Genomic DNA, 25,457 nt, shown 5'->3' on the forward strand with positions numbered 1-25,457 from the left:
GCGAAAATTCTCAATTTTGGTAGCTAATAGAGGTAGCAATGATATGACGGTATGAGTTATTTGAGAAAGGGTATAAATAAAAAAATGACAATGAAAAAATTTTAAAACAAAAATTCGTAGGATATGATCCTTCCAGTTTGCCACCAACAAAACAAGAATTGTTGCAACAAATTAAACGAACTGTATTCATCTGCAATGTATGGTGTAATGCACACATGCGGTGCCCCACGGAAAAATTGCCAGAAAATTTTGGATGGACAATAATTGATGGTAAATATGAATATTATTGGTTTGATGGTCCCCAAAGTCCATCATTTGAAGAATTATCTTCTGACTTACAAGGTAACAGGTAACAGGTTAAAAAAAGATTTTTTCACTGTATCTTATTTTACAAATAGGAAAACGAAAAAATTACAATTCTTGTCGGACTAGTGATACATACCTGTTTTCTTGTAGGACGTTGTTTCATTTGGGCAGAGAACACACTAACCTATTATATGATATTTTTGTCCTACAGGTAGTAATGAGAAAAATGGTCACGTGGTATTAACAATTTCTGAGCGTAGGACCGGGATAATGTACCGCGCAATTTGTAGGACAATATGTCTGTTAAATTACATGAATATTAACTAAGTAAAAAAAAAAAAATCAGCTGGTTAGTAATCATTTATGATGACCTCGTTATCGATACATGTCGGAAAGAGGGGACTCTTTGATCAAACCATACATTTTGTAGGACAAATATTTTTTCGAATAATTTAGATAATTGTCTTGAGATTTAACAAAAAAAAAATTCAGTTAGTAATAAATATTTGAGAATCATCAAATCAACATATTTTATCCTTGCTACCTCTGTTAGCTACCACAATCGAAAGTTTCGTACAGGAAATTATTGGGCGTCTCATCAAAATAAAGCTACTCACGGATTATTAGCTTGATAGTAATCAAGTGCAAAAATGGGCGATGGATCCTGGACTATTAACGCTAAGAGAAATTAATTTTTAATTTTTCCTTTTGTTTTAACTGGTGGGAGGTGTAGTTCGGCTTGATTTTATGAGATAGAGTAAGTATAGAGCAAGGATAGATTCGATAGAATCATGAGAAGTAATACTGCGGTCACGAGAAATTAATTGTTTTATGTGGTATTTATTTCATATTAGAATTCTGACATTTTAGGGAGTTTCGAAGTGCGTTTAGTAGAGTCGAAAAGTTTCCTTTCTTCGTTATTACCGTGTTGTAAGGATAATTGTGGTCTTTCTGTACAACGTCTCTTCAGATCAATTAAAGCTATGCATAAAGACGTTTCGTTTCCTAAGCTGTGGCCTTTAGTTAACGCGTCCCGGTGACCTTGCAGGTTGGCTTAAGGTCAGAATAGACCGCATCGCTTAATGCCAGGGCCTCGACGGCCGACACGATGCACGACGTGAAAGCGACGGTGTGTGCGGATATGTATGATGATTTATCTGCCTTCTTTAGAGGTGTATCTAGAGAGCCGAGTGTTGAAGAAGACGAAAATATAGGGGCAGTAATGTACGTGATATTTTTGCGGTTTTGACCCAGACGATAAAAATGGCGATGTTATTCAGAAACAGTGGAGCTGTGGTGACATAATTTTCAAAATCTGTAAAGTGTTTTAAAATTAAAATTATTAGATTAGTGGGTTCGTAGAAGTGAATTTTTAATTCTTCTTCGTTGGCAATACATGCAGGAGGAATCCTTGGGTTGTTAATTATCTGGGAAAATGTAAATACGAATTTATCAAAGAGCTGGTTCCTTATTGCTTTCTATACAGGTGCATTAGAAGGCATTTCCCTTACTTATTGCGAATGTAAAGTACCTTACAAATCATTGCTATAGGCATTGACTATCGAGTTGTTACATCTCCACGTTCGAGGCACTTTGACACGAGATCCACAAACTCGACTTGTTTGCATTCAACGATATATATAACAAGGAACTATTAAAAATATCAGTCACGCTTTAAAAGAGACGTTTATTAATTATATATTGAGGTGTATAAAGTTAATTTTGCCCTGCGATGCTCTAAAATTTACGTCACCATCATCATCAGTCCATATATGTTCCCACTGCTGGGACACGGGGTGGGTATGAGGGTTCAGGCCATAATCCACCACGCTGGCCAAATGCGCGTTGGCAGATGTCACATGTCGTCGAACTTTTTGATTCTTGGACATGCCGGTTTCCTCACGATATTTTCCTTCACCGTTTCGAGCAGTGGTGTATCCATATGTGCAGATACATTGAAAAAAATTACATAATAGCGATTAAACGTTCACATGCATACCGTTCTATTATAAATATCACGCGATGTATTCGCCCCGCCGCCCTAATGCCATCGTCACTCAAGCAATGGGCAATGAAAATCCCCTAAACGACAATACTAGCTACTTTTTACGAGCAGGCTCTGTTTACGAGCGCCTTGCGATGTGAACGTACTGCGGTGGATCCCAATCAATTCTACTAACGGCGCTTCGAATGGAATTAGATTTCGTAGGAAATTGTTTTACAGTGGTGTAATGTAATGTTTATTGGGAATCCATTTATTTCGCTCGAATGTTATGGAAGTGGAGGCGGTTGGCGGACTAGAGGCACGCTGGGGCGAATTGCTCGACGTGTTTTCGTTGAATCTTCACTGTGTGTTGATTCACAGTTTGGTCGTTTGGGACTATCTCTCAAGTTTTATTGTTTCTTAAAGGCATTTTTTTTTGCGGTTTCGATGTATGTGACAGGAACATAGGCGCTATGGAGGTTGCTTTGTGCTATGTTAAAACATTAAAAGTATAACAGTTTGGGTCTGGATAGAACAGAATTTATAAATCTGTAAGATAGAGAGTAGTTTTATATATAATAGAATAATTATTTGTACTTAAAATTAACTCCAGAAGTTGGTATGTTCAACACAGACTTATAAAATGTTATGATTGATTAACTAGCACTATATGATATAAAACAAAGTCACTTTCTCTGTCGCTATGTCCCTATGTATGCTTAAATCTTGAAAACTTCACAACGGAATGGGGCATATTTTTAATAGATAAAGTGATTCAGGAGGAAGGTTTATATGTATAATAACAAATAAACACAACAATAACAAACAAACAATAAACTCCGAATTTAGCGCGTGCGAAGACGCTGGCTCGTATGTAATAAACGATAGCTCAAAATAAATATTAATAACAATCAAATTTGGAATGGATGAGTCAATACCGAGCCCTTGTGAAGATTTTGATAGCATAAGATAATAAAACTAAGAATAGTTCGAGAGAAACAAATATAAATCTCTTAATGATGCGTGTGAGTCATGATCAAATGGTATTTTGGAAGCGTCGTGAATGAGTTCTTATTTAATCGTAGTGATGCGCCAGTTATGTCGATAGATTATGACAATAAATTTTTTATGATTCTTCATTTGTAATAGATAGCTGATGCCTCCCAAATGGTCCCATTTAAATTTGGTCTAGTTCTTACAATTCGAAGTCGATTTAGTTTTTTGTTAAAATAATATTTTTTTTCCTTTGTTAAGTTGCTTCTTTATTGTCGTGTAGTCAACTACAAACATGTTATTCGTATGCAAAACTTCATCTCAATTCAAGCTTTATACACTCAAAATAAGTATATATAAACATACAATAAAATGGAAAATATCTAAAGTTTTTAGCTATAGATAATTTCTCAAACAATAGATATTATTTTTTAAACAATGAGAAATAATTATAAACTGATGGAGCATAAATATCAGAAAAAACACAGTAATTAACCTAGATGAAGGAAATTATGAATCGGTATTTTTTATATTATTGCTGCGTAAAATGTTTTTCTCAACACCCTGCAGCAGGCCAAGGGTATCCACGAGCGATTGGTGAATCACCACGCGCCAATGGGGCACGCCATTTGAATGATAATCAACCGTTTCAATGCTATTATGGAGTTTTGCGCAACAGTACGGAGAATTTCAGTGAGATCATCGCACTGTATGTCGTTATGTTGATTTTTATAGAGCAATAGCCGGTGCCCGTGGCGTCGCTCGCTTGTGCCCCGGGTAACAAGAACAGTCGTATATATAATATATGCTAAGGACTATGTTCTGTCTCTGTACCAAACTACGTACAGATCGGATCAGTTGTTTTTGCGTGAAAGAGTGACTAGTGGAGTGACACTTGTATTACATATTGAAGTGGCTTTACCTAATTGGCTTCCACTGAAGGAGTTGGAATGTAATTTATTTATTGTAAATCACGTATTGTTATAGGTGATATATTTATACGTGTGTGTTTTCTGTAAATGTTTCAATGTTGTATCGTAATGTTTGGGAGTATTATAAATTACTAGCGGTCCGCTCCGGCTTAGCCCGTGATATAGCCTATAGTCTTCCTCAATAAATGGACTATCTAACACTGAAAGAATTTTTCAAATCGGACCAGTAGTTTTTGATATTAGTGCGTTCAAACAAACTCTAAATCTGTAATTTATAATATTAAGTATAGATTCATAAACTAGCCAATTTTGGTATCATTCTAAGTAGTTTCACCAAATATAGAGTAGAGTATTACCCATTACTACGTCATAAAACCTTCACTGCACCATTCGACTTTCAAGTTTGATGTTTGAATCGCGTAGAGTTGAACTCGAGTCGGCAACAGGAGTTGAGTAAGCTTATGGAGCGATAACAGCCTCGGCGCCAGTCCACTGATAGTTGGCGTATTTATAATTGCTATTTAATAGACTAAACAATACTGGACTACTTAAGGTTGACAGAATACGGAAAAGGGGGGTTACCGTGACGTACTTATTCATGTGACAATAACTTTATTTTAGCAATTGCAGCGCATTCGGTCATCGAATCCCTTGATTTTTTGATACTCGAAAAAATGTGTATTTTCTTTTACATGTGTGTAGTGAGTTATACATTAAGCTTTAGCCATTAAAAACATAAACAATTACAACAAAACAATAACATTATATGTTTTCTTTATGATATAGCAGACGTGTCGCTTGGTCTAAAACGAACCACGCCGCCCATAAGCACCCACTCCGCAAGGAAGTGACTGTGTTGCTGACCTCTAATAAGGATTGGGGTTTGTTTCAGAAATATGTATGAAGAGTGAAAACAGAACTTCGTTTTATTAAGTCGCGAAAGAAAATGAAAACTTATAATTAAATGAATCAAGTGTCGTGCTTAGAAGTGTTTCTGTAGATTATATTACATACTAGCTGTTAGATGCATGTTCATCTTGATTATGATAATGGGAGCTTGATTGCAATGTGTCTGTTTTATCTTTATTATAATCGGCAAAGTGAGTGGTACAGCTCTGTCTGATGTCATCATGTGTTATTGCAAAAGCTTGTGTATATTACTGGGTTTTATTATGTATATTATCTATGCCATAATTGGACAACTGAGCTGATGGTTCGCCTCATAGTAAGCGATCAACATCGCCCATGAACAATCACAGAGGTGGTGCCTTGGGAGGTGAATAAGGATAAAGGGAAACGATTGGGAAGAAGGTATGGACTGGGAACGGTGAGAAGAGAAAACGGGCCTCCGGCTCTCGTTCTCATCGTAGGAAAACAGCAGTATGCAACTATATCACGCCGGTTTTCTGTGGGAGTGTGATACTTGCTTACCGTGCGACTAATTCGTGCCGAAGCGTGCTCGACTCTCACATCTAATCGTTTTTTTTTTGCTCCTACTTCCTCAGACATTAGATTATAATAGATATTATATACGAATATTTCCTTCTACTTCTACGTATTGTGGAAATCCGTTTCCATTACAATATTTCATCTCCGTTGTCGTTTTTTTTTTCTAAATAAATGTTTTAAATAAAATAAATGTTTTTTGTAAGTAATTATATTCTGTAAATACGATAAGTGGTTGACGAGTGTTGTTCTGAGTTACCAATATAAATAATTGTATATCCTACTATCCTATCCTACTATCCCATCCTATCCTATCCTACTATCATACTAATCCTATCCTACTAATATTATAAATGCGAAAGTTTGTAAGGATGTGTGTGTGTTTGTTGCTCTTTCACGCAAAAACTACCGAACCGATTGCAATGAAATTCGGTACTTAGACAGCTGGACAACTGGAATAACACATAGGCAACTTTTTATCCCGATATTCCTACGGGATACGGACTTACGCCGGTGAAATCGCGGGGCGCAGCTAGTATTACTACAACTAAACTGTCACAGTACAAACTTATCAATAAAAGAGTAACTATCGAATTATAGCTAGCATCGATCTAATAGAATTTTGTAAAAGTTTATTTTTTACCGCAACAATCACAGTAGAAACTTATCATTGAAAGAGTAACTAACAATCGAATTATTTATCACTCCACCAACATAATTTATTTAGTTGCATAAGAGCGGAAGTGTTTATTTGCTTTCACACGACATCACACTAATGACAGACCATTAGGAGTGATAATCTGTGGGTTATCCATATTCAATATGCGGTGTGAGAAAGTTCATCTTTTGTCCCCGGCGTATGGAGACTGCGTGTACTTGGTTGGATGATGGAAGCAAGCGGAACTTGTTTTGTATACTTCTTGCATAAGTAGCTGCTCGCCCCGACTTTACCCGTGGTACGTACGTAGCCTCTGTTGCTCAGTGGCTCAGTTTTGAAATCGGTCCGGTAGTAAACGGAATTAAGGGTACATGAGTAATGCTCTTAAATTATAATCGAAAGAAAAAAAGTATCGACAATCACCCCATCACTAGCGTAAGTAGAACGAGCTAATCGAACGGCTTATAATCCCGTAGTCGATATAGAGCGGCCTTCGACTGAGTCAACATATATGAGGGGCGAGAACTTGAAATAAATTTCAAAATAAATATTGATCTCCCGTTTCGCCGGAACGCCGTGTACGCTGGAGACGGTTATCGTAAGAATAACTTATTCTCGAATGGTTATACTGTTAGACTAATACTATAATACTATGTATTAAATGATTATCGTACTACGCAATGTATCACTAAAATTGTAAACGCGAAATTTTGTAAGAAATGTTGTATGGATGTATGTATGTGTTACTCTTTCACGCGAAACCCACTGATCGGATTTTGATGATACTTGGCAGTGATGCAACTTATGTATTAGAATAACACAGAAGCTATTGAAAATGTTTGCTTCGCAGGTATGGCCGCGAGTGTATAGGGTTAAATTCATCCGTATCAGTTCAGTGGTTCAATAGTAGAGAAGGGACAGACAGACAGACAGATAGAGTTATTAGATTAGACAACTCAAACTTACTCTTGCTCTCTCCCACGCGAACGCCGATATACCATTCCGTCTGGAACCCCATAACCTCACATTTGAATCGTTAAGATAAGCATTCACAGATAGGCCGTCCATACGTAGCCGCCGTAATTCTATTATCTTCCAATAAATTTCACTTAATGAAGATACACGCGGGTGGCAGTAAAAAGTTTACAGCTCCGTTATCTCGTGGAGATACCGCTTCACGATTCTGTTCCCGCCCAGTGCTCGTGGAGTTACGTAATTCAACTCGCGAGTAATGCGATTGAGCGTGCTTTGTGCGGCTTAAAGTCTGAATTTTTTTGTTAAATTTTTTGCTCATGCAAATACTGACTTGCCGGTAATTGTAGCGAAACTTATGGTATACAGATTTTCTCTCATCTCTAGAACTGATGACTCCATCGATCATAAGGAACGAGGCGCATTAGGAACTTATGTATTGTTCTCCTTTCTCCATAATTGATGTTATGCACACAGGTATACACACAGGTATATAGGTATAAGTTATTGGAAGTTTGGACGCTGTGCACTGAGATCTTTGGGAGAAAGGTCAACTGAGCTGGTAGGTTTCCTGGTGGTAATGCACCATCAAGGAAGGAAAAGGATACGCATATAATACTTCTGATTACTATCATAAATGGATTTTATTTATTATTCTACTTATTATAACCGTAAAACTTAAATCACAGGCATCATCTATCGCTTCATAGATATGGGGATATTCGCCTTTCAAGCTATCCTTTGTCGGGTCTCAAACTAGCTTCGTACCAAATTTTATTTAAATCAGTTCAGTGGTTTATTAGTAAAGAGACAGACAGAGTTACTTTCGCATTTATAACGTAAGTAGAAGAAACCCTCTGCATCATAAACAAGCATGTGGGAAGAGATATAACGATTTCCTTAGTGGTGATTCAGTGTTACAGAAATAGCTCAGCTATCCCTTCCCATTGACGAGGATACGCCTTTAATCTCACGTCACATGACGATGGGATTAAATGGAGCCGTTTCTGTGTTATAAATAGAAAAATCTAAAGAGTTTAGGGGTAGTTAACTCTATATGCGAGTGCGGGTGAGGCTTACTAATAATTAAATCCAAGGACTAATGGTTATCCTACTTCTTACTCCTACTTAACTTATATATCCTACTATCCTACTAATATTATTAATGCGAAAGTTTGTAACGATGTGTGTGTGTGTGTGCTTGTTGCTCTTTCACGCAAAAACTACTGAACCGGTTGCAATGAAATTTGGTACGTAGAGAGCTGGACAACTGGAATAACATATAGGCAAATTTTTATCCCGATATTCCTACGGGATACAGACTTACGCGGGTGTAACCGCAGGGCGCAGCTAGTTGCATTATAAATGTAATGTTGAGTTTTGAAATCTCTTTACAGCTGATATTTGATATTAAAGTGAGAAACTCTGGTTATAATATATACTAGTCTCATTTGATCTCATTGCAATTCAGTAGACCTCATGTGTTATGACTATGTGAGCATGTGTAATATTTAGTACAGTAGTAATGTTCATTAAATTTCTTAGTATTTGTTTTTTTATTTGTGTGATGAAATAATGTGTTGTGACTTTACAGTGTATATTAATGTATATAAAACAATCATGATAGCATTTCACATTCAAATTAAGTTGAAAAATATGACGGAACAAGTATCAAGAAGTCGGCCTCGTGAGTATTTTAAATTGAGCAGTTTTTAAGAGAATATTAGTTCGGTCGTAATTTACATCACACCTTGTCAATTCCATTATCGCCGTTCAAGTGTAAACTGTTTGTTGGTTTGTTAAGATTGATATTGGCATGTGGATATATCACCTTTGACCCGGGTGGTCGGTTGGAGCAGGGACCACACGCGAGACATCGCGAGGTGATATATTGCAGTTTCGCTGTGTGCCCTCGGGGTGTAAAACTTCATAGATAGAGTATTGGTTAAGTTGGTATTTATTCGAGTTTAAGCCTTGTTTCGTTGGGTGTAGAATTTAATTTTGCATTTTTCATTTATAGGTATAGAGTTGATAGTGTATATAAACTATAGGAAAAAGTCTGTGATTGAAAACGCGTTTAAAAATATTTTAATGGAAAATTTATGATTAGAATTTCGCTTTCTATTTGACACTAAAAAGTTAACTCATAAAGAGTTTTGGTTGTGAAAAGCCATAACAAATATAGGAAAACAAAAGTGAAGGTTATTCTATAATTGGTTAGCGATGGTAGACAACAATGGTCGGGATGTCCGCTGTGACGTCAGTGCTCACTTTTTGATAGTATCAATTTGGTTGGATAAATATTGGGTGAAAGGTGATATACAAACATTTAATCCATGTGGAATAGAATTAGATATGTAAGATGCCATTTGATACAAAATAAGTATATTATAGAAAAGTCATTAGCTTTTCCATTATAACTACTTCGTCTTTACCATTTTCTATGCTAAACAATTTCCTTGCAATTCTTGAACGCCGGTAACTGAAGATATAAATAATAACATAAATTATTAATTTTATACTAACAAATATCAAGTATCACCCCATAAAACAAGCGTTGTTTATAGGTACGGCGCGTCCTCAAATAACAGCAAGTAAACCAAGAATCATAACTTTTAAAGCCAGGAATGCGAAACTAACGTTAGCTCTTATTACCGCAGCACAACAACTACATAGACCACCAAGAGTCGCCCGGTAAAGCTATCCTTTACCACATTCACTAATACCACGTACGGTTTTATGTTAGACCTCAGTGTCATGTTTGTGCAATTGATCCATCTTAATTATTACAAGAGCAGCGATCAATTCATTTACATCCTTACGCTGTGGTGGTAAAGCTTTCTTTTCCTCAACACGTCGCCGTGTATGTGGACGCGTGTAGAATGAATCCTCACGCAACGATAAGCCGATTATCTGCTTATAGGTTTCGTGATGCATATTCCTTAATCGCTCAATTATAATGTCGTTTATCGTTGAGCAAATTGTTCGGATTGATTTATGATTTCGTGGTACTTTTTTCTGTGTAGAAGTGTTATTGAGTTGTTTATTTCTTTTGTGCAACATTTATCAAACAAAATCTTAACACTTTCACTCCTTGATGTCATGAAATGATTACAAATGAGTGTGTGTTAGATCTTCTTTCCGTTTTGCTATTTTTAGAAAAAGATCTACTCTTCTTTGGCTAATCCACATTATCTTTTGTTACAGGCATCCATGGATCTGCCACCGGACAAAGCAAAACTGTTGCGCAACTACGACCTCGAGAAGAAATGGGAGATCATCTGCGACCAGGACATGGTGCAGGCGAAGGATTCCCCGGCGCATTACCTGAACAAGCTCCGCACGTATTTAGATCCGAAAGCGTCCAGGAGTCACAGGGTATGTAGCTGTTGTAAAACCATATTATAAAAAAAGCAGTGGTGGCTCAGTGGTGAGAACCTCGGGCTTCAAAATCGATAAGTCGGGGTTCGAGACCGGGCGAGCGTGCAGGAAATAAATAGATTTTTCAATTTATCTGCACATGTGAATAACATCACCACTGTTTAAAACGGTGAAGGAAAACATCGTGAGGAAACCGGCATGCCCAAGAATCAAAAGTTCGACGACATGTGACATCTGCCAACCCGCACTTGGCCAGCGTGGTAGATTATGGCCTGAACCCTGGGCTGATGATGATGATGATGATGATATTAAATTTATACATGCACGTGCAAGATTTCTGGCGTTGGCGCTTTGGTACTAATGATACCATATTATTACAATGTATTCTGACTGAACGTGCATTCATCAAAAAGTTCTTCGGAAGTGTCAAAAGTCGAAGAAATTTAATCGTATAACTAGATATCACTTATGTTAGTTAGACGAACCCCTATTACTAGGCTCATTCCCTTAAATTGATTGTCAATTCATGGACCCAAATAATGCAGAAGTGGTGTACAAGTGCCCGCATGCAATTAGGCCCAGTCTACACCAATAGTTACTGTCTCCTCAAATTGCACATCGACAGTGCACACCCGGCTGATGTATAGGGCATTGTTCCGTTAACGGTGTATGCAGATATGTGTGTACAGTGTTACAATTGCTCTATATATGATGCAAAGTGGTCTGTGCCTTTATAATAAGCAAATGAATGCTCCGTGAAAGGGTATAGCACGATTGGAGTGAGATAGTTTTCGTTGTAGTCGTAGTAGTGGCTTATTTTAGGCCTCATGTTTATATTTTGAATCATAATCATATAACGAAGTCCTTTGTGGTACAGTGGTCAACACGTGAACGTGAAACCGAGGAGTAGTGGGTTCTATTGCCATTGGGTAGTAAAAAAAAAAGGTGTGTGTGCGATTCACACATGATAGAAGTGAAACTTCAATAAATCGTCAAAAGTATGAATAAAATATGTATATTTCTGTCTCATTCTTTGCCGGCTTCATTCTATACATTTTTGTATTTCTGTCTCTTACCTGTCGTTTTTCCGTTGCATCAGGTTTGAAATCACAACGTTTCTAAAGAAGTTTCACTTCAAAAAGAATGCCCCGGTATGGCAGAACTTGGAAGGCCGATCTCATACTTGTCAGAAATGAAAATATGCCCCATACCCTACAAGAGTTCAGGGGAATTCACTTTCTAATTATATTATTATACTAGCTGTTGCCCACTGCTTCGCACGCGTTAAATTTGGAGCAGTTTTATAGATGTTATACGTGTAAATCTTCCTCTTGAATCACTTTATCTATTAAAAAAAAATCCCATCAAAATCCGTTTCGTAGTTTTAAAGATTTAAGCACACATAGGGACATAAGGACAGATAAAGCGACTTTGTTTTATATTGTGTAGTGATTATGTCATAGATACCATTATTATTTCCTTAAGTATGGTCTTGCCTGCCTTTAAATTGGATTAATAAACTATTTATAAAGCGCTTGATGCATTTATTATCTTATATTTAGAATGTAAAGCAGATTTAATATTTTCATCGACATTTTTTGCTTAGCAAAGATTACTCACTGACGTCTTTCATAGTAAGTATATAATTTATTCTTACTTTCCATATATTTTAACTTGCCTTTCATTTTCGTCAACAATGTTTGTTATGTTTCATTTGACAATTAATTAATATTGTTTTAATTTTGCTCTAAGATTAAGATTATGAAGCGTTTATTCACCTTTAGATTTCGCGGTGTGCCCTATCACCTAACTCCTACAGACTATCGCATTCTAAACTCCAAACAGTCCAATATCGAATTCGCCTCGTGACTCACACCAATCAAACTGATTGAAGACTGTTGCGTCATGCATTGTGTTCGTGAGTAAACGGCTATTATGGCGTTTGCTGTGAAAACCTGTTCGCTATGTAAAGATTTAATTGTTTTGAAGGCGATTCACTTTTTGCTGTCATCTCATTAACCTTGGCACTTAACTGTATGCAAGGTGTGCGTAAACTGCGTAGTTCAGACCCGTTCACTGCCTGAGTTTCGTAGAACGAACGTTGATACACGTTAAAATTTATTTTTATAACTTGGTTATGTTCTATAGCTCTCACCCTAAAGATCCTTGATATCTGAAAGCATGGACTTTTTTATATGACGGATAAACTATAAGTTTTCTTTCGGACAAAAGGTATGCTATTCTATAATACAATTTCTTAATGTTCAGAACTGCGCTTACGCTTTCAATTGTTTTATAAAATAGTATATAAAATAATAGATGAAACGAAATCTGTAGCATTTCTATCGTTCATTCCATTGTCTTTAAACAATCTCGATGAAAGGAAAATGATTTGTAAGTAAGAATCTATGATGTAAATGGCTGTATAACTTTTTGAGTTTGAGTGAGTTCCGGGCATCCAGGATCTCCGAAATATTACTTGGTAGTTAGTAGCAACCGCGATTCCGTATCACCTTGACGAGCGCTCGAGCACGTCGATCGGCGATTAGCATTGCGAGATTTTGCACACAATCGCGCTCCACCACCGTTTAAAATTACGATCGTGTCGCGCCATCCGGCGACCGAGTAAAAGCCACGGCGCCCTTTTGTCCTCCATTGCTGTACCTACGAGTTGAGCTCTAGGCGATACAACGAATAGCAATTCCCGTATCGGTTCGATCGCAAATCAATATCATGATCGTATCTGATGGACGGAGACTGAATCGTAATCGAGTCACGGGTCAATGGTAATTGCTGTGTGTATGAAGGGAAACAAACGTTTAGGTCAACGGGTCGGTGATGTGGAATTGAGATTGTTGAATTGAGTTCGGATGATGTAGGATAATGTGGGTTGTTGGTATTACACGTAAAATGTGATAAAAGGAAGTGGAATCAATCGAGTTTCTATTTTCCGCTTTATTTAAGTGTCTTTTAAACGTTGAAATAGAATCAATCCTTTCCGTTTCCCATGTCCGGGAAACGCATTCGCCGAGGCGCTAGCTCTTCTAATGCATACAATAAAAAAAATTCTACATTGATAACGGATCATATAACATACCTTTGCCAATAAGATACAAAAGTGGTATTCATCTTATTTCCCAGTGAACTACATTTGTACTATTCCAAGGCCCTTACAATCAACTCGTTAAGAAATTTACATAAATGTTTAATTTATACTGTAACGCTATGAGTAAAAGACATAAACGTCTCGTCACATCATTCATGCAGCGAGCACCATACAAAGTTAGCGAGCATACTCGTGGAATGCGCGCTTCTTATAAGGCGATGGGCCAAATTAGCTCGCGTAGTTATGACCATACTATGCAGTGGAAACCGGGTCGCTGTATTATACCGAGTTATTGCTGAGTCGTGAGTGACAGGATCGTATGGGCGATAACGTTGGAATGATTTCTCGTAACATAAATTTTGATGGAGTCGATTTTATAATAGACAAGCCGTGGGCTTCGGTGCGCTGGAAATTGATGGGGTTCATTGTGATTTCAACACACAAGGGTTAAAGTTGATAATGATGGATGGCAGTATGAATGAAATATAGTCTTGCATTGAGAACAGAGTATTTTAGCCGTCTTTGATGTTGGTACAGTGGTTAGCATGTCAGCATTCCAACGGAGAGGTACGGCTTCAAACGATTCGGGTATGCAAAAAAAGTCCAGATAATCATGATATATTGTAAGGCTATTTCACCTATCTGCCTGGGTAGTATATCATTGAAGATTAAAAAGTATAATTTTTTTTTATTACTTACAGAAACGAAAAATGGTAGGCGATTCAACGTCGACACAAGTGCTACGAGATTTGGAAATATCACTGCGAACCAATCACATAGAGTGAGTGTGACTTTATTAAATAATCATATAAATCGTTCAATATTAATTACTAGCTGCGCCCCGCGGTTTTACCCGCGTAAGTCCGTATCCCGTTGGAATATCGGAATAAAAAGTTGCCTATATGTTATTCCAGTTGTCCAGCTGTCTACGTACCAAATTTCATTGCAATCGGTTCGGTAGATTTGCGTGAAAGAGCAACAAACTCACACACATCCTTACAAACTTTCGCATTTACAATATTAGTAGGATTATTTAAAAGAACTGAATTAAATGCCTAAAAATTCAATTACGTTCCGAGAAATATAAATTCATACATAACGAAGGAAATCCTTTTGCAGATTAAATATTATCTTTTGTCATTTCATATTAATTGGGTTTATCTTATTTCAGCCTAAACTTAAAAATAATGGTATTTTCATAATGTGTATGTAATCGTATAAATCTCATCAGAGTTTTCTATTACAAAGTGGAGCGATAAACTTGTTTAAATATTACAAGAAACGAGCGTTGGCTGTGTTTTTTGCAATTTATTAATTAGAGAAAACCTACGTCGACATGTGTAGTAGCCAATTAGGGTGAATTTATTGCCTTAAAACCCATTTTTGTAAAGAAATCGAGATGATTATGTGTTATATACACCCATTTATATAAAGAGTTCGCGGTAATAATGTCCTCTTAGCTGATTTGCGCAAAGATAGAGACTATATTCAGAGAATTAGGCAACTCATTTGGATACTTTGAGGTAGACGAGTATGTGAATACTCGACTGACTGTGATACTTGTGGTCAAATGTGATTGAAACTTTATGACTAATGTAATCTATGTCAATACATTCTATAATTTTCAGTTAATTTGAAATGATCTCAATTCATAAGAAGATGAAATGTGAATTGTGGCCTTTGATTTCCGATAGAGAAAATTCTAAAATTCTGTTATTTATCGAATATTAATTCATAATATTAAATATTGATTCCACCAACAATTCCATTAATTAACTGTTGCCCGCGGCATCGTCCGCGTGATCATAAGATCACGAATTCCTTTGGTATTGCAGGGTTTTATTCTGTTAAAATGAGCTTGTATAACTCCCTCACTAACCTTACCTTCGATACAAAAAACTACTCCATTTCGCCGCGAAAGAAAGACAAACATACACTCTTTTGCATATACTAAACTAGCTTTTGCCCGCGGCTTCGCAGGCGTTAATTCGGAGTAGTAATAGATGTTATCATACATATAAACCTTCCTCCTGAAACACTCTATCTATTAAAAAATACCCCATGAAAATCCGTTGCGTAGTTTTAAAGATATAAGCATACAAAGGGACATAGCGACAGAGAAAGCGACTTTGCTTTATACTATGTAGTTATTAGAATCACTCACGGCAGATGGGTTCGCGAGTTCCTGAACGAGCAGAACCAAGGGCTCGACGTGCTGATCGACTACCTGAGCTTCAGGCTGAGCATGATGCGGCACGAGCAGAGGATCGCGCTAGCGAGGAGCCAGTCCAGCGACGGGATACACCAGGGTATGACCAGCTTGCTGTTATGATGTATGGGAATTAGATTCCTTCTTCCGAAACATCATTGCTATGTATGGTTATTATGGTTAGAAGTTCTATTAATTTGTCGTTGATATTTTGTCTTTAAGTCGTTTTGTAATGAGAGCATTGAGATCTATGCTAATGGTTGTAATATTTTGTTTATGAAACTAACATATAATTATATAAATTATGATGCTTAGTTGATAAACAATTTTTTCTGATTGTTGCGGGGACTAATTGCTAAATAATTACACTGTATTGTTTATTGTATTAAATAAATTTTTCAGCCTTTGTCTAAATTTATGAAAATTGTTTGTTGTTGGAAAAGGGGGATAAGAAAGGCTTATTATATTCTATATACATTGATATATTTGCTGTTGAAGCTAAATAAAAAACCACAACACAACCACAACAGCGAACACGACAACGTCGGACGTGAGCGGCGCGGAAGCGAGCTCCACGCTGACGTCGACGTGGCGGCGGCGCGCGCGCTCCGCCGACTCGGAGGCGGACGGCGCCGCCAGCCCGGCCGCCGCGCGCCGCCGCACGCGCCACGCGGCGCGCCTCAACATGGGCGCCTCCACCGACGACATCCACGTCTGCATCATGTGCATGCGCGCCATCATGAACAATAAGGTGATGGGACGCTGCTTTCAAATTATATCCTACACTACCTACACGTACAGGTGTGATCGTCAGATATCTGTACATAAATAAATAACACAAACAAATGTACCATTAAATCGTGGCGAATTCCACGCTGAAGTCATTATGGCGGCGTGCACGCTAACACTTAAGTGGCGCAACATAAGCGCCTCCACGGACATATACACGTGTGCGTTATATGCGTGTGCGCAACCACAAGAGATATGGTTGGTTGTATGGCTGCACCATTAGTAGAATATGAGAGAAATAAATTACAAGTAGCAGAGACAGCACAACCTTCTTCATACAACATCATATTATAAATAAGAAAGTATATTTTCAATATCTCGAACACTCCCACCAAACAACACTCTAACATACACCTTACAAGTGTACCTTCTACTTACCACTTCACACAACACCGACCAACTGACCCGCCCACTCGCCAACAGTACGGTTTCAACATGGTGATCCAGCACCGCGAGGCGATCAACAGCATCGCGCTGTCCCTCGTGCACCACTCGCTGCGCACCAAGGCGCTGGTGCTGGAGCTGCTGGCCGCCATCTGCCTCGTCAAGGGCGGACATCAGATCATATTGTCCGCGTTTGATAACTTTAAGGTAAGGCTAGTTAGCAAAAGAGAGAGAGGGGGGGGGGTAGAGAGAGAGAGAGAGAGAGTATGTGAGTGTGTGTGTGTTTGCGATTGTAAATTGTATTTTGCTAGGTGTTATTTTTAAGTAATTTTTCAATTGGATTATATTCGGAACGGATTATTATGATACTTGGCACTAATTGAATCCAAGTTTAGCTGATGAGTTCTTCTGGTACAAGCTATTGTGTATCAGAATAACTAATAAGCTAAAATATTGTTTGGTCACGTTTTCAGGAGGTGGTCGGCGAGCCGAGGCGGTTTCACACCCTGATGGAGTACTTTATGAATTACGACACCTTCCATATTGAATTTATGGTAAATACGAAATGTATTAATGTAATTAATAGCCGGTTTCACAACTTACGTATTATATTTAATCTATCTGTTAGTTAAATTTAGAAGCAACGGATCTCAAATTTAATCTACCAAATTCCATCCAAATCGGCCAACGATAAAGCAGTTCCTGAGATTAATGCGTACAAGTAAACAAATAAACTCTCCAGCTTTATATAAATTCGCATAGAGTGTATACAGTTTAGATAGTGTATCCCTCTCCACATTACTTTAAAAATAAGTTGAGTTGAGTTTTTCATTAGTTTTTACCTCCCCCCCTCTTTCGGCAGGTGGCGTGTATGCAATTCGTGAACATAATAGTGCACTCGGTGGAGGACATGAACTTCCGGGTGCACCTGCAGTACGAGTTCACCGCGCTCAAGCTGGACGACTACCTAGAGAGGCTGCGCTTCTGCGAAAGCGACGATCTGCAGGTGAACATGAGCGTAAACCGCACCCGATTCGTTCGGAAGGCACTCGAGAAATTTTCATCGAAATCGGTCCAGCCGTTTAGGAGGAGTTTAGTGATAAGGACACGGATACAATAAATTTGTAGCTGTATATATATTGAGCCATGAATTACTCGTAAATCATCAAATAACTAGCTTTTGCCCGTGACTTTTGCTCGCGTTCTAATTGTTTTTATCTAAACCATTCTCGAATTCATCTAAAGACATGCACACAAAATGCCATCAAAATCAGGTCCAGCCGTTTAGAAGCCGTGCAATGTCAAACACACACATCCTAGACTAAACGAGGTCAGTTGCGTGACGTAATTCATGTAATAAAGAGTGCATTTATTGGTGTATTTTTTTATTCATATGATTCTGTATCCAGGTCCAAATATCGGCGTACCTGGACAACGTGTTTGACGTGGCGGCGCTGATGGAGGACAGCGAGACCAAAACCGCTGCACTGGAGAAGGTCAACGAGCTGGAAGATGAACTGGGGCATGTGAGTTGAGATTTTCCTCATAATAGTAACCTCTAGAAAATGAGCTGTCTGAAATGAAAATTCCATCGAAATCGGCCTGGTTGGGCCGATTGGGAAAGAAACATTAGATAGGTATACACCTACCTACTGGTCTATACAGACCAGTATAGACCAGTGTTTATAATATTTATGTTAACATGTTACGGTTTTTTTTTGTAGACGTACGTTCAATCAGAAGAAATTATCAAATCAAAACGTAATTTTGCACTTAAAGTGAAAAAGAAATAAATCTGCTATTTCAACTTACGCATGTGATAGTTTTGCAAATATAGACCAACTTCTGTCGAGTCAGCTGGTGTAATATCGTGTAAACCTTCCAAATAAATAGATAAGAGTATAAACATTTTGTCTCTTTCAGGCGCACGAGAGGCTGGCCGCGTTAGAGCGAGATGCAATTGCGAAATTGGCTACGCTCGAATCTGAGCTGGCGCAAGTGAGACAGGAGAGGGATCAGCTCGCTGAGGCCAGGAGACAGGTGGTGGAAGAGGTGGGTTTAGTGTGTGTTTTTTTAATTGACGTATTAAATACTAGCTGCGCCCCGCGGTTTCACCCGCGTAAGTCCGTATCCCGTAGGAATATCGGGATAAAAAGTTGCCTATATGTTATTCCAGTTGTCCAGGTGTCTACGTACCAAATTTCATTGCAATCGGTTCAGTAGTTTTTGCGTGAAAGAGCAACAAACACACACACATCCTTACAAACTTTCGCATTTATAATATTAGTAGGATTCTCGTATTGATATCTCTGTCTCGTAAACGAGTGTGAAGATGTGTTAGAATGTAATAAAAGCTAAGTTTTGGGGTAAAGCAAGTGCAGTATAGAACAAAACGCTGGATTCATTAAACTATGCTTTATTGTCTATTAGACAAATACGCAGTTTTTTAACTGACGGTGACAATCTGTGATTTAATTAAAATTCCTTATTATTTATACTTGACAAAAGTCCATCGTTCATTTCTGAGTGGTTTTCCAATTGTAGAATGTTTCCTCTAAAATGTGAGGGGGAGAGAATTACATAAGCGACGTTTTGTGGCGAGGAAACATCTTATTTCCACGGGGAGATCTAATATGATGAGCCTTTGAATCAATCCGAAATTTATTAATTGCGATAGAGGGCGCTATATCAAAAAAAAAATACTCAAATTGTTTATAGGTCTCAACGTTACGGAGGGCGCAACAGGACTCGCGCAACAGACAATCTATGTTGGAGTCCAAGGTGCAGGAGCTCGAGTCGCTCACCAAGTCCCTGCCGAGAGGTGCTTCTAGTGAGTACACTGTTGATTGCTTTAGTTATGTTTGTTTGTTATTTAGGTGTGTGTAAATCAATGTTTCCAAATGTGATTATTTCTTCTCTCCGAGATGGTTATAAAAATGAAAATTAGTTTGCTAGAAATTTATCAAAAAAACAAGTAAAAAAAATTATGTCATGGGTATTAACACAACTGAATGTCTATTTTATCAACTATAGAGAAGTATTAAATGTACTTACAGTGAAACCAATGCTACTTACTTGAATATAATGATACTACTTGATTTAAATAACATAAACGTCATTCGCCTGAATAATACTTAAACCAGAAGTCAGTTCAACTAAATGGCGGTATCGATATATAGTTGTACGGTTTCCAGTGGGCGCGATATCGTCGCACGCGCTGTGCAACGGCACGGCCAACGGGCACGCGTCCCCGCCGCCGCACGCGCACGCGCACGCGCACACGCTCCCCGCGGCGGCGCACGCGCACGCGCACCTCAACGGCGACGTGCGCGCGCGCGCCCCCTCCCCTCCCCCGGCGCTCCCGAGCGCGGCGCCGCTCCCGCCGCCCCCCCCGCCGCCGCCGACGGCCGCCGCGCCCCCCGCGCCGCCCGCGCCCCCCGCGCCGCCCGCGCCGCCCGCCCCGCCGGCGCCCGGCCTCATGCCGCCGCCGCAGCACACGGACGCGATGACGATCAAGCGGAAGGTGGACACCAAGTACAAGCTGCCGACGTTGAATTGGATCGCGCTCAAGCCGAATCAGGTGAGCGTGCGGATACGTTGGGTTACTTGAGAGAACGTTAGCTGTGTTATATTGCGAAATGCAACTAATCGTCAAAACATCGCATTTAGCTACAATATGTATATATACTATGTATGGTATCGAGATAACACATCCGATTTGAAAACTTGTAAAAAAGCAACAATATTCCTCCGGTGCTTTGAGTCTGCTTACTTAAAAATGCTTCAATTGTGTCTCAATTGGTTCGCTTCATAGCGATTTGACAGATTTGCTGATAAATATTTATTTATGGTGTCCCATCGAATGTAATCGACTCGCAACTAAATTGCAATGACAAACTTCTGTTCAAGGATATTGTAAGTGGCAACACTAACAATTGTCTCATGTACGATACTTATATGACTATGATTAAGTTTTTGCAGAATACAAAACTTTGTTATAATGGCAATTGAATTGTAACGGACTGTCAATTAAATCGTAACGGTGTGTCATTTGACTGGTCATCATCAGCCAATACATGTTCCTAACGCTGGGACACAGACCGCCAACGCGGGCCATTTGACTAAACCAGCAGGAGTTGTCCGGCAGGTGCGCGGCACGATATTCAACGAGCTGGACGAGGAGCGGCCGCGGCGGCGCATCAACTTCGCGGAGTTCGAGGAGAAGTTCCGCATCGGCAGCGCGTGCGCCGCGCCGCCCGCCGCCGACGAGCTCGCCTCCTTCCCCAGCAAGCGCTTCCGCCGCGCCGACACCACCTCGCTGCTCGAGCACACGCGCCTGCGCAACATTGGTGGGTGCGGCCAGGGGCAGAGGGGGGATGGAAGGGGACAACCTATGTCTATGGGAACAAAAATCAAATAATGACCTTTCAAATCATGGAGCTGTTTACAATATTTACCAAATATAAAAATTCTGCTATATGTACAATGTACAAATATAAAATATTATTTTCAATTCGATTCTTATATGCACAAAAGTATTTCCCTGATTAACGTACATATTATATTTTCCAGCCATATCTAGGAGGAAACTCGACACGCCCGTCGAAAAAGTGATAGCCGCGATAAACAATCTCGATCTGAAGCAACTGCCGCTCGAGAGCGTGGAAATCCTGCAGCGCATGGTGCCCACGGAGGCCGAGCAGAAGGCGTACAAAGAATACGTCGCCGAGAAGAAGAACATCAACCAATTGACCGAAGAGGACAAGTTCCTGATGCAGCTCGCCAAGGTCGAGAGGATATCGGCCAAATTGTCCATCATGAGCTACATGGGCAACTTCTTCGACAACATACACCTGATCACGCCGCAGATACACGCCATCATATCCGGCTCTTCGTCCGTGAAATCCTCGCAGAAGCTCCGGAACGTTCTGGAAATCATATTGGCGTTCGGGAATTACTTGAATAGCAGTAAACGCGGGCCGGCGTATGGTTTCAAGCTGCAGTCCTTGGACACGCTGATGGACACCAAGTCGACGGACAAAAGGGTGTCACTGCTGCACTATATCGTGGCGACGATCCGTCAGAACTTCCCGGAGTTGCTGAGCTTCGATACGGAGCTGTTGTACATCGACAAAGCAGCGCAAGGTGAGCCTTGAAACTACAATTAATTGATCTGATAGTTGTAAAGTTAACAAGTGGAAGGCGATTTATTTTGTGTTATTCATGCACAAGTAAATTTGTCACATTAAAAGAAAGACAAGATTCAATAGCTACTTATTTTGTAAAAACAATGTCGAGAAATCTCATTTTAATTGATATAAACAAAATGGTGCCGTTTAAATCGTCTCTAATAATACATGTGGTGTGCAACAGGGAAGCATGTTCTGACTTTTACTATTTCTAGGTTATATAAATGTTCCCTTTGACGTGCACCTGGACTTTGATTTGGATCACAAGTCCTGTGGTAATGTGGTTAATGAATTGATACATACTGTCACATTTGTACACGAATCAATAAGCCATTTGTGATGGATACTTCAATTTCTTTTTGTTTGAGAATATACTTTTCGATTCATAAATTCAGGCTGGACTTTGCCATATAATTTTCAAGTTTTTGTTTGTTCGTATTTACAATGACATATATCCTAATACATAATTTTGTGTAATTTACCAGTGTCGCTGGAGAACGTGCTGGCGGATGTTTCGGAGCTGGAGCGCGGCATGGAGGCGGCGCGGCGCGAGGGCGAGGCGCGCGACGCGCACCGCTCGGCGCACGCGCACGTGCTGCGCGACTTCATCGCCAACGCGGCCGACAAGCTGCGCCGCCTGCGCCACGAGACCAAGCACGCGCAGGTGGGGGCAGCTGCTCAGAGCGACGCGCCGGTCAAAGCGAAAGCGGAACTTAACAGAACGCGAATTGGTAGCGAAAGCGAAGCTACAGGGGAAGCGAAGCGGTTTCGAAGGCGAAGCGTGATTTTTTGACTTTGAAAAAAAGATTGAATTGAAAATCATTTTTTCTGGTATAAACACTGTCTCAAACTATGTATGTACCAAATTTCATTCAAATCGATTCAGTGGTGAAGTAGAGACATACAAACACTTTCGATATATAATATTAAAGGGTATACATAATGCTCTGAATAATGGTATGTTTATGTCACTGTGCAATACGTATAATGTTCACAGGACTCGTTCGCATCGTGCGTGGAGTACTTCGGCGAGGCGCCGCGCGGCTGCGACGCCAACACGTTCTTCTCTCTACTTGTACGCTTCACGAGAGCATTCAAGGTAGGGCATAATGCATTATTTTTATCATTTTCAAATTATTTATTTCCATTATATTAATAGAATGATAGAGGAAGATAGTAGAGACGATGAAAAAGAAAAAAGATATAGACTCGAAATTTTAATTAATTTTTAATCAAATTAAATTAATATACTGAACAAAATACGTTGTTCAATAAACATGTATGGGACTGCGATAAAACAATAAAGAAGCGAATCATTTTTAAAGGAACTCACATTTCACATGGTAAAAAGTGATAGTACTCGTAGAAAAAAAGAAGATATTTCAATATCTTAAATTTATAATTTGTTTTTCTATTGTAATTTTGCAAAAAATGGACAGAAAGAAAGTTAAAAAAATAAATAAATTATACATTTTTATGTATTGCATATAAACCCTCATATGAGGCCTGTGTCCCAGCAGTGGGAATGGATATGGACTAATGATGATGATGATGATGATGTATTATATTTCTCTGTGCTTTCAGCAAGCGGACGCCGAGAACGAGCAACGCCGCCGGCTCGAGCAAGCTGCGCAGCTGGCGGACAGCGCCGACACCAATAAGAGCAAGATCGTGCAGAAGAAACAGCAGGTAGCGTATATTTCATGTGCTTTATTGTATCTCGTATATGTGTTTGTGTGTTGTGTGTGTGTGTTTTATGATTCGTCTGTATGGTAGTGTGTGATTTGGTTCTAATTTTATTCCGCTTTTAAAGATGTAATATATAATAAATACCAAGTTTCAAGTTGGGAGAAGGCTCTCTTGGGAAGATCGAAGGGGACACACTAGTTAGGGCACTTTTTTATTTATATATTATTTATATAAATACTATAATTTACTTTAGTTGAACGATCTTTTTTTTGACTTATTGCGACCTTTAACTATTGAAATTTTCTTTGTGAAAGCAAATTTTTGATTATATTAGTTATTTTTAATATTTTTTTGGACAAAATTTGGGAAAAGCGGTACCTAACAAATAGTTTATATATATTTAAAAACTTTTTTCTTTTTTCGAATAATCGTTCTCGCTTATTTAGACTGTGTGATGCTTCTCTGGTGAATGGAGCAGTGCGTTTGTGGTATTTAGCATTTTATTTTTATCATCTGTAGATTTTTTGGATCTCTATATGGCAATGTTTACATGTATACATAGAAATTTCATTGTAAGTGTTGCCTAGTTTTTACTACTAATGTTTTTTGATTCACTTATTTTTTATCGTACAAAGAAATCAAATATCCCTTTTTTTACAAATTTATAAAATAGCTTTTTAACTTTTATTAAGAAGGTATCTAAATGAATTCTCTAGAAAGTATGAAACGTTAAAAAATAATAAAAAATACGTATATATTTGATTTCTTTAAAATAAAATTTTGCTGTCATCTTGAAACTGAGTGATTTCATTGATGCATTAGTATGGTGATGGTGATGTGTAAATATGTCAGCATTGTAGTAGCATATATGTACATTATTGTGTTGTATATATTAACTCACACCCAACTGCGAATGAATTTCAAGGAATTTCGATACTAACGAGATCTTAATAATGTATTAATTATACTTAGGATAGTTAAAGCTTTTAACATCTAATGTGTGTTATTTATAATATTTGACTTATGAAAGATTTGGCAGAGGTAATAAAAGATTATTATACATAGTATCTCTGATTTTAGGAATGATTTTTTTTTTCAGAATTTTTTAAAGTTCTGAGCAATCTTGGAAAGTTTGCAAATTTTGAAAGTCTGGGTTTAATGTACTTGTCTTTGCTTTGCAGTTGGGTTATTAATATTTTCACATGGCCTACATTGAATTTTTGACACATACATCACGTAGTGTTGCCATATTTACACGGTAAAAGTAACCGGTGATGGTAACACCATGTTCATTCTCACAGAGGTTTAACTACGCGGCGGTCAGCGCTGGCCTCTTGCAGCAACACTTGTCTCAGTTGAGGCACGGCCTAGACTCAGTCTAGACTAGACTAGACTAGAGCTAGACCTAGACGTAAGTCG

The 25,457-nt window shown here is 38.7% G+C and overlaps 1 protein-coding gene across 2 annotated transcripts in view; it reads left to right on the forward strand.

Annotated features, from left to right (window-relative positions):
- Nucleotides 1-25,457, forward strand: part of LOC119838610 (formin-like protein) — a 68,019-nt gene that overhangs the window by 37,000 nt on the left and 5,562 nt on the right. The window contains exons 2-18 of one of the 2 annotated variants that reach the window (XM_038364604.1): nt 10,499-10,669; nt 14,480-14,559; nt 15,948-16,087; nt 16,518-16,738; nt 17,200-17,367; nt 17,634-17,714; nt 18,023-18,166; nt 18,570-18,686; nt 19,084-19,212; nt 19,879-19,990; nt 20,355-20,740; nt 21,308-21,509; nt 21,733-22,305; nt 22,835-23,013; nt 23,347-23,448; nt 23,934-24,038; nt 25,340-25,449. In XM_038364604.1, the coding sequence (XP_038220532.1) occupies nt 10,499-10,669; nt 14,480-14,559; nt 15,948-16,087; nt 16,518-16,738; nt 17,200-17,367; nt 17,634-17,714; nt 18,023-18,166; nt 18,570-18,686; nt 19,084-19,212; nt 19,879-19,990; nt 20,355-20,740; nt 21,308-21,509; nt 21,733-22,305; nt 22,835-23,013; nt 23,347-23,448; nt 23,934-24,038; nt 25,340-25,420 (2,991 nt within the window). In that variant the 3' untranslated portion in view covers nt 25,421-25,449. The remainder of the gene's footprint in view (nt 1-10,498; nt 10,670-14,479; nt 14,560-15,947; nt 16,088-16,517; nt 16,739-17,199; nt 17,368-17,633; nt 17,715-18,022; nt 18,167-18,569; nt 18,687-19,083; nt 19,213-19,878; nt 19,991-20,354; nt 20,741-21,307; nt 21,510-21,732; nt 22,306-22,834; nt 23,014-23,346; nt 23,449-23,933; nt 24,039-25,339; nt 25,450-25,457) is intronic. The other variant, XM_038364602.1, reaches the window with a different exon arrangement.

This window comes from Zerene cesonia, unplaced genomic scaffold (genome assembly GCF_012273895.1).
Source record: "Zerene cesonia ecotype Mississippi unplaced genomic scaffold, Zerene_cesonia_1.1 Zces_u004, whole genome shotgun sequence".
NCBI lineage: Eukaryota > Metazoa > Arthropoda > Insecta > Lepidoptera > Pieridae > Zerene > Zerene cesonia.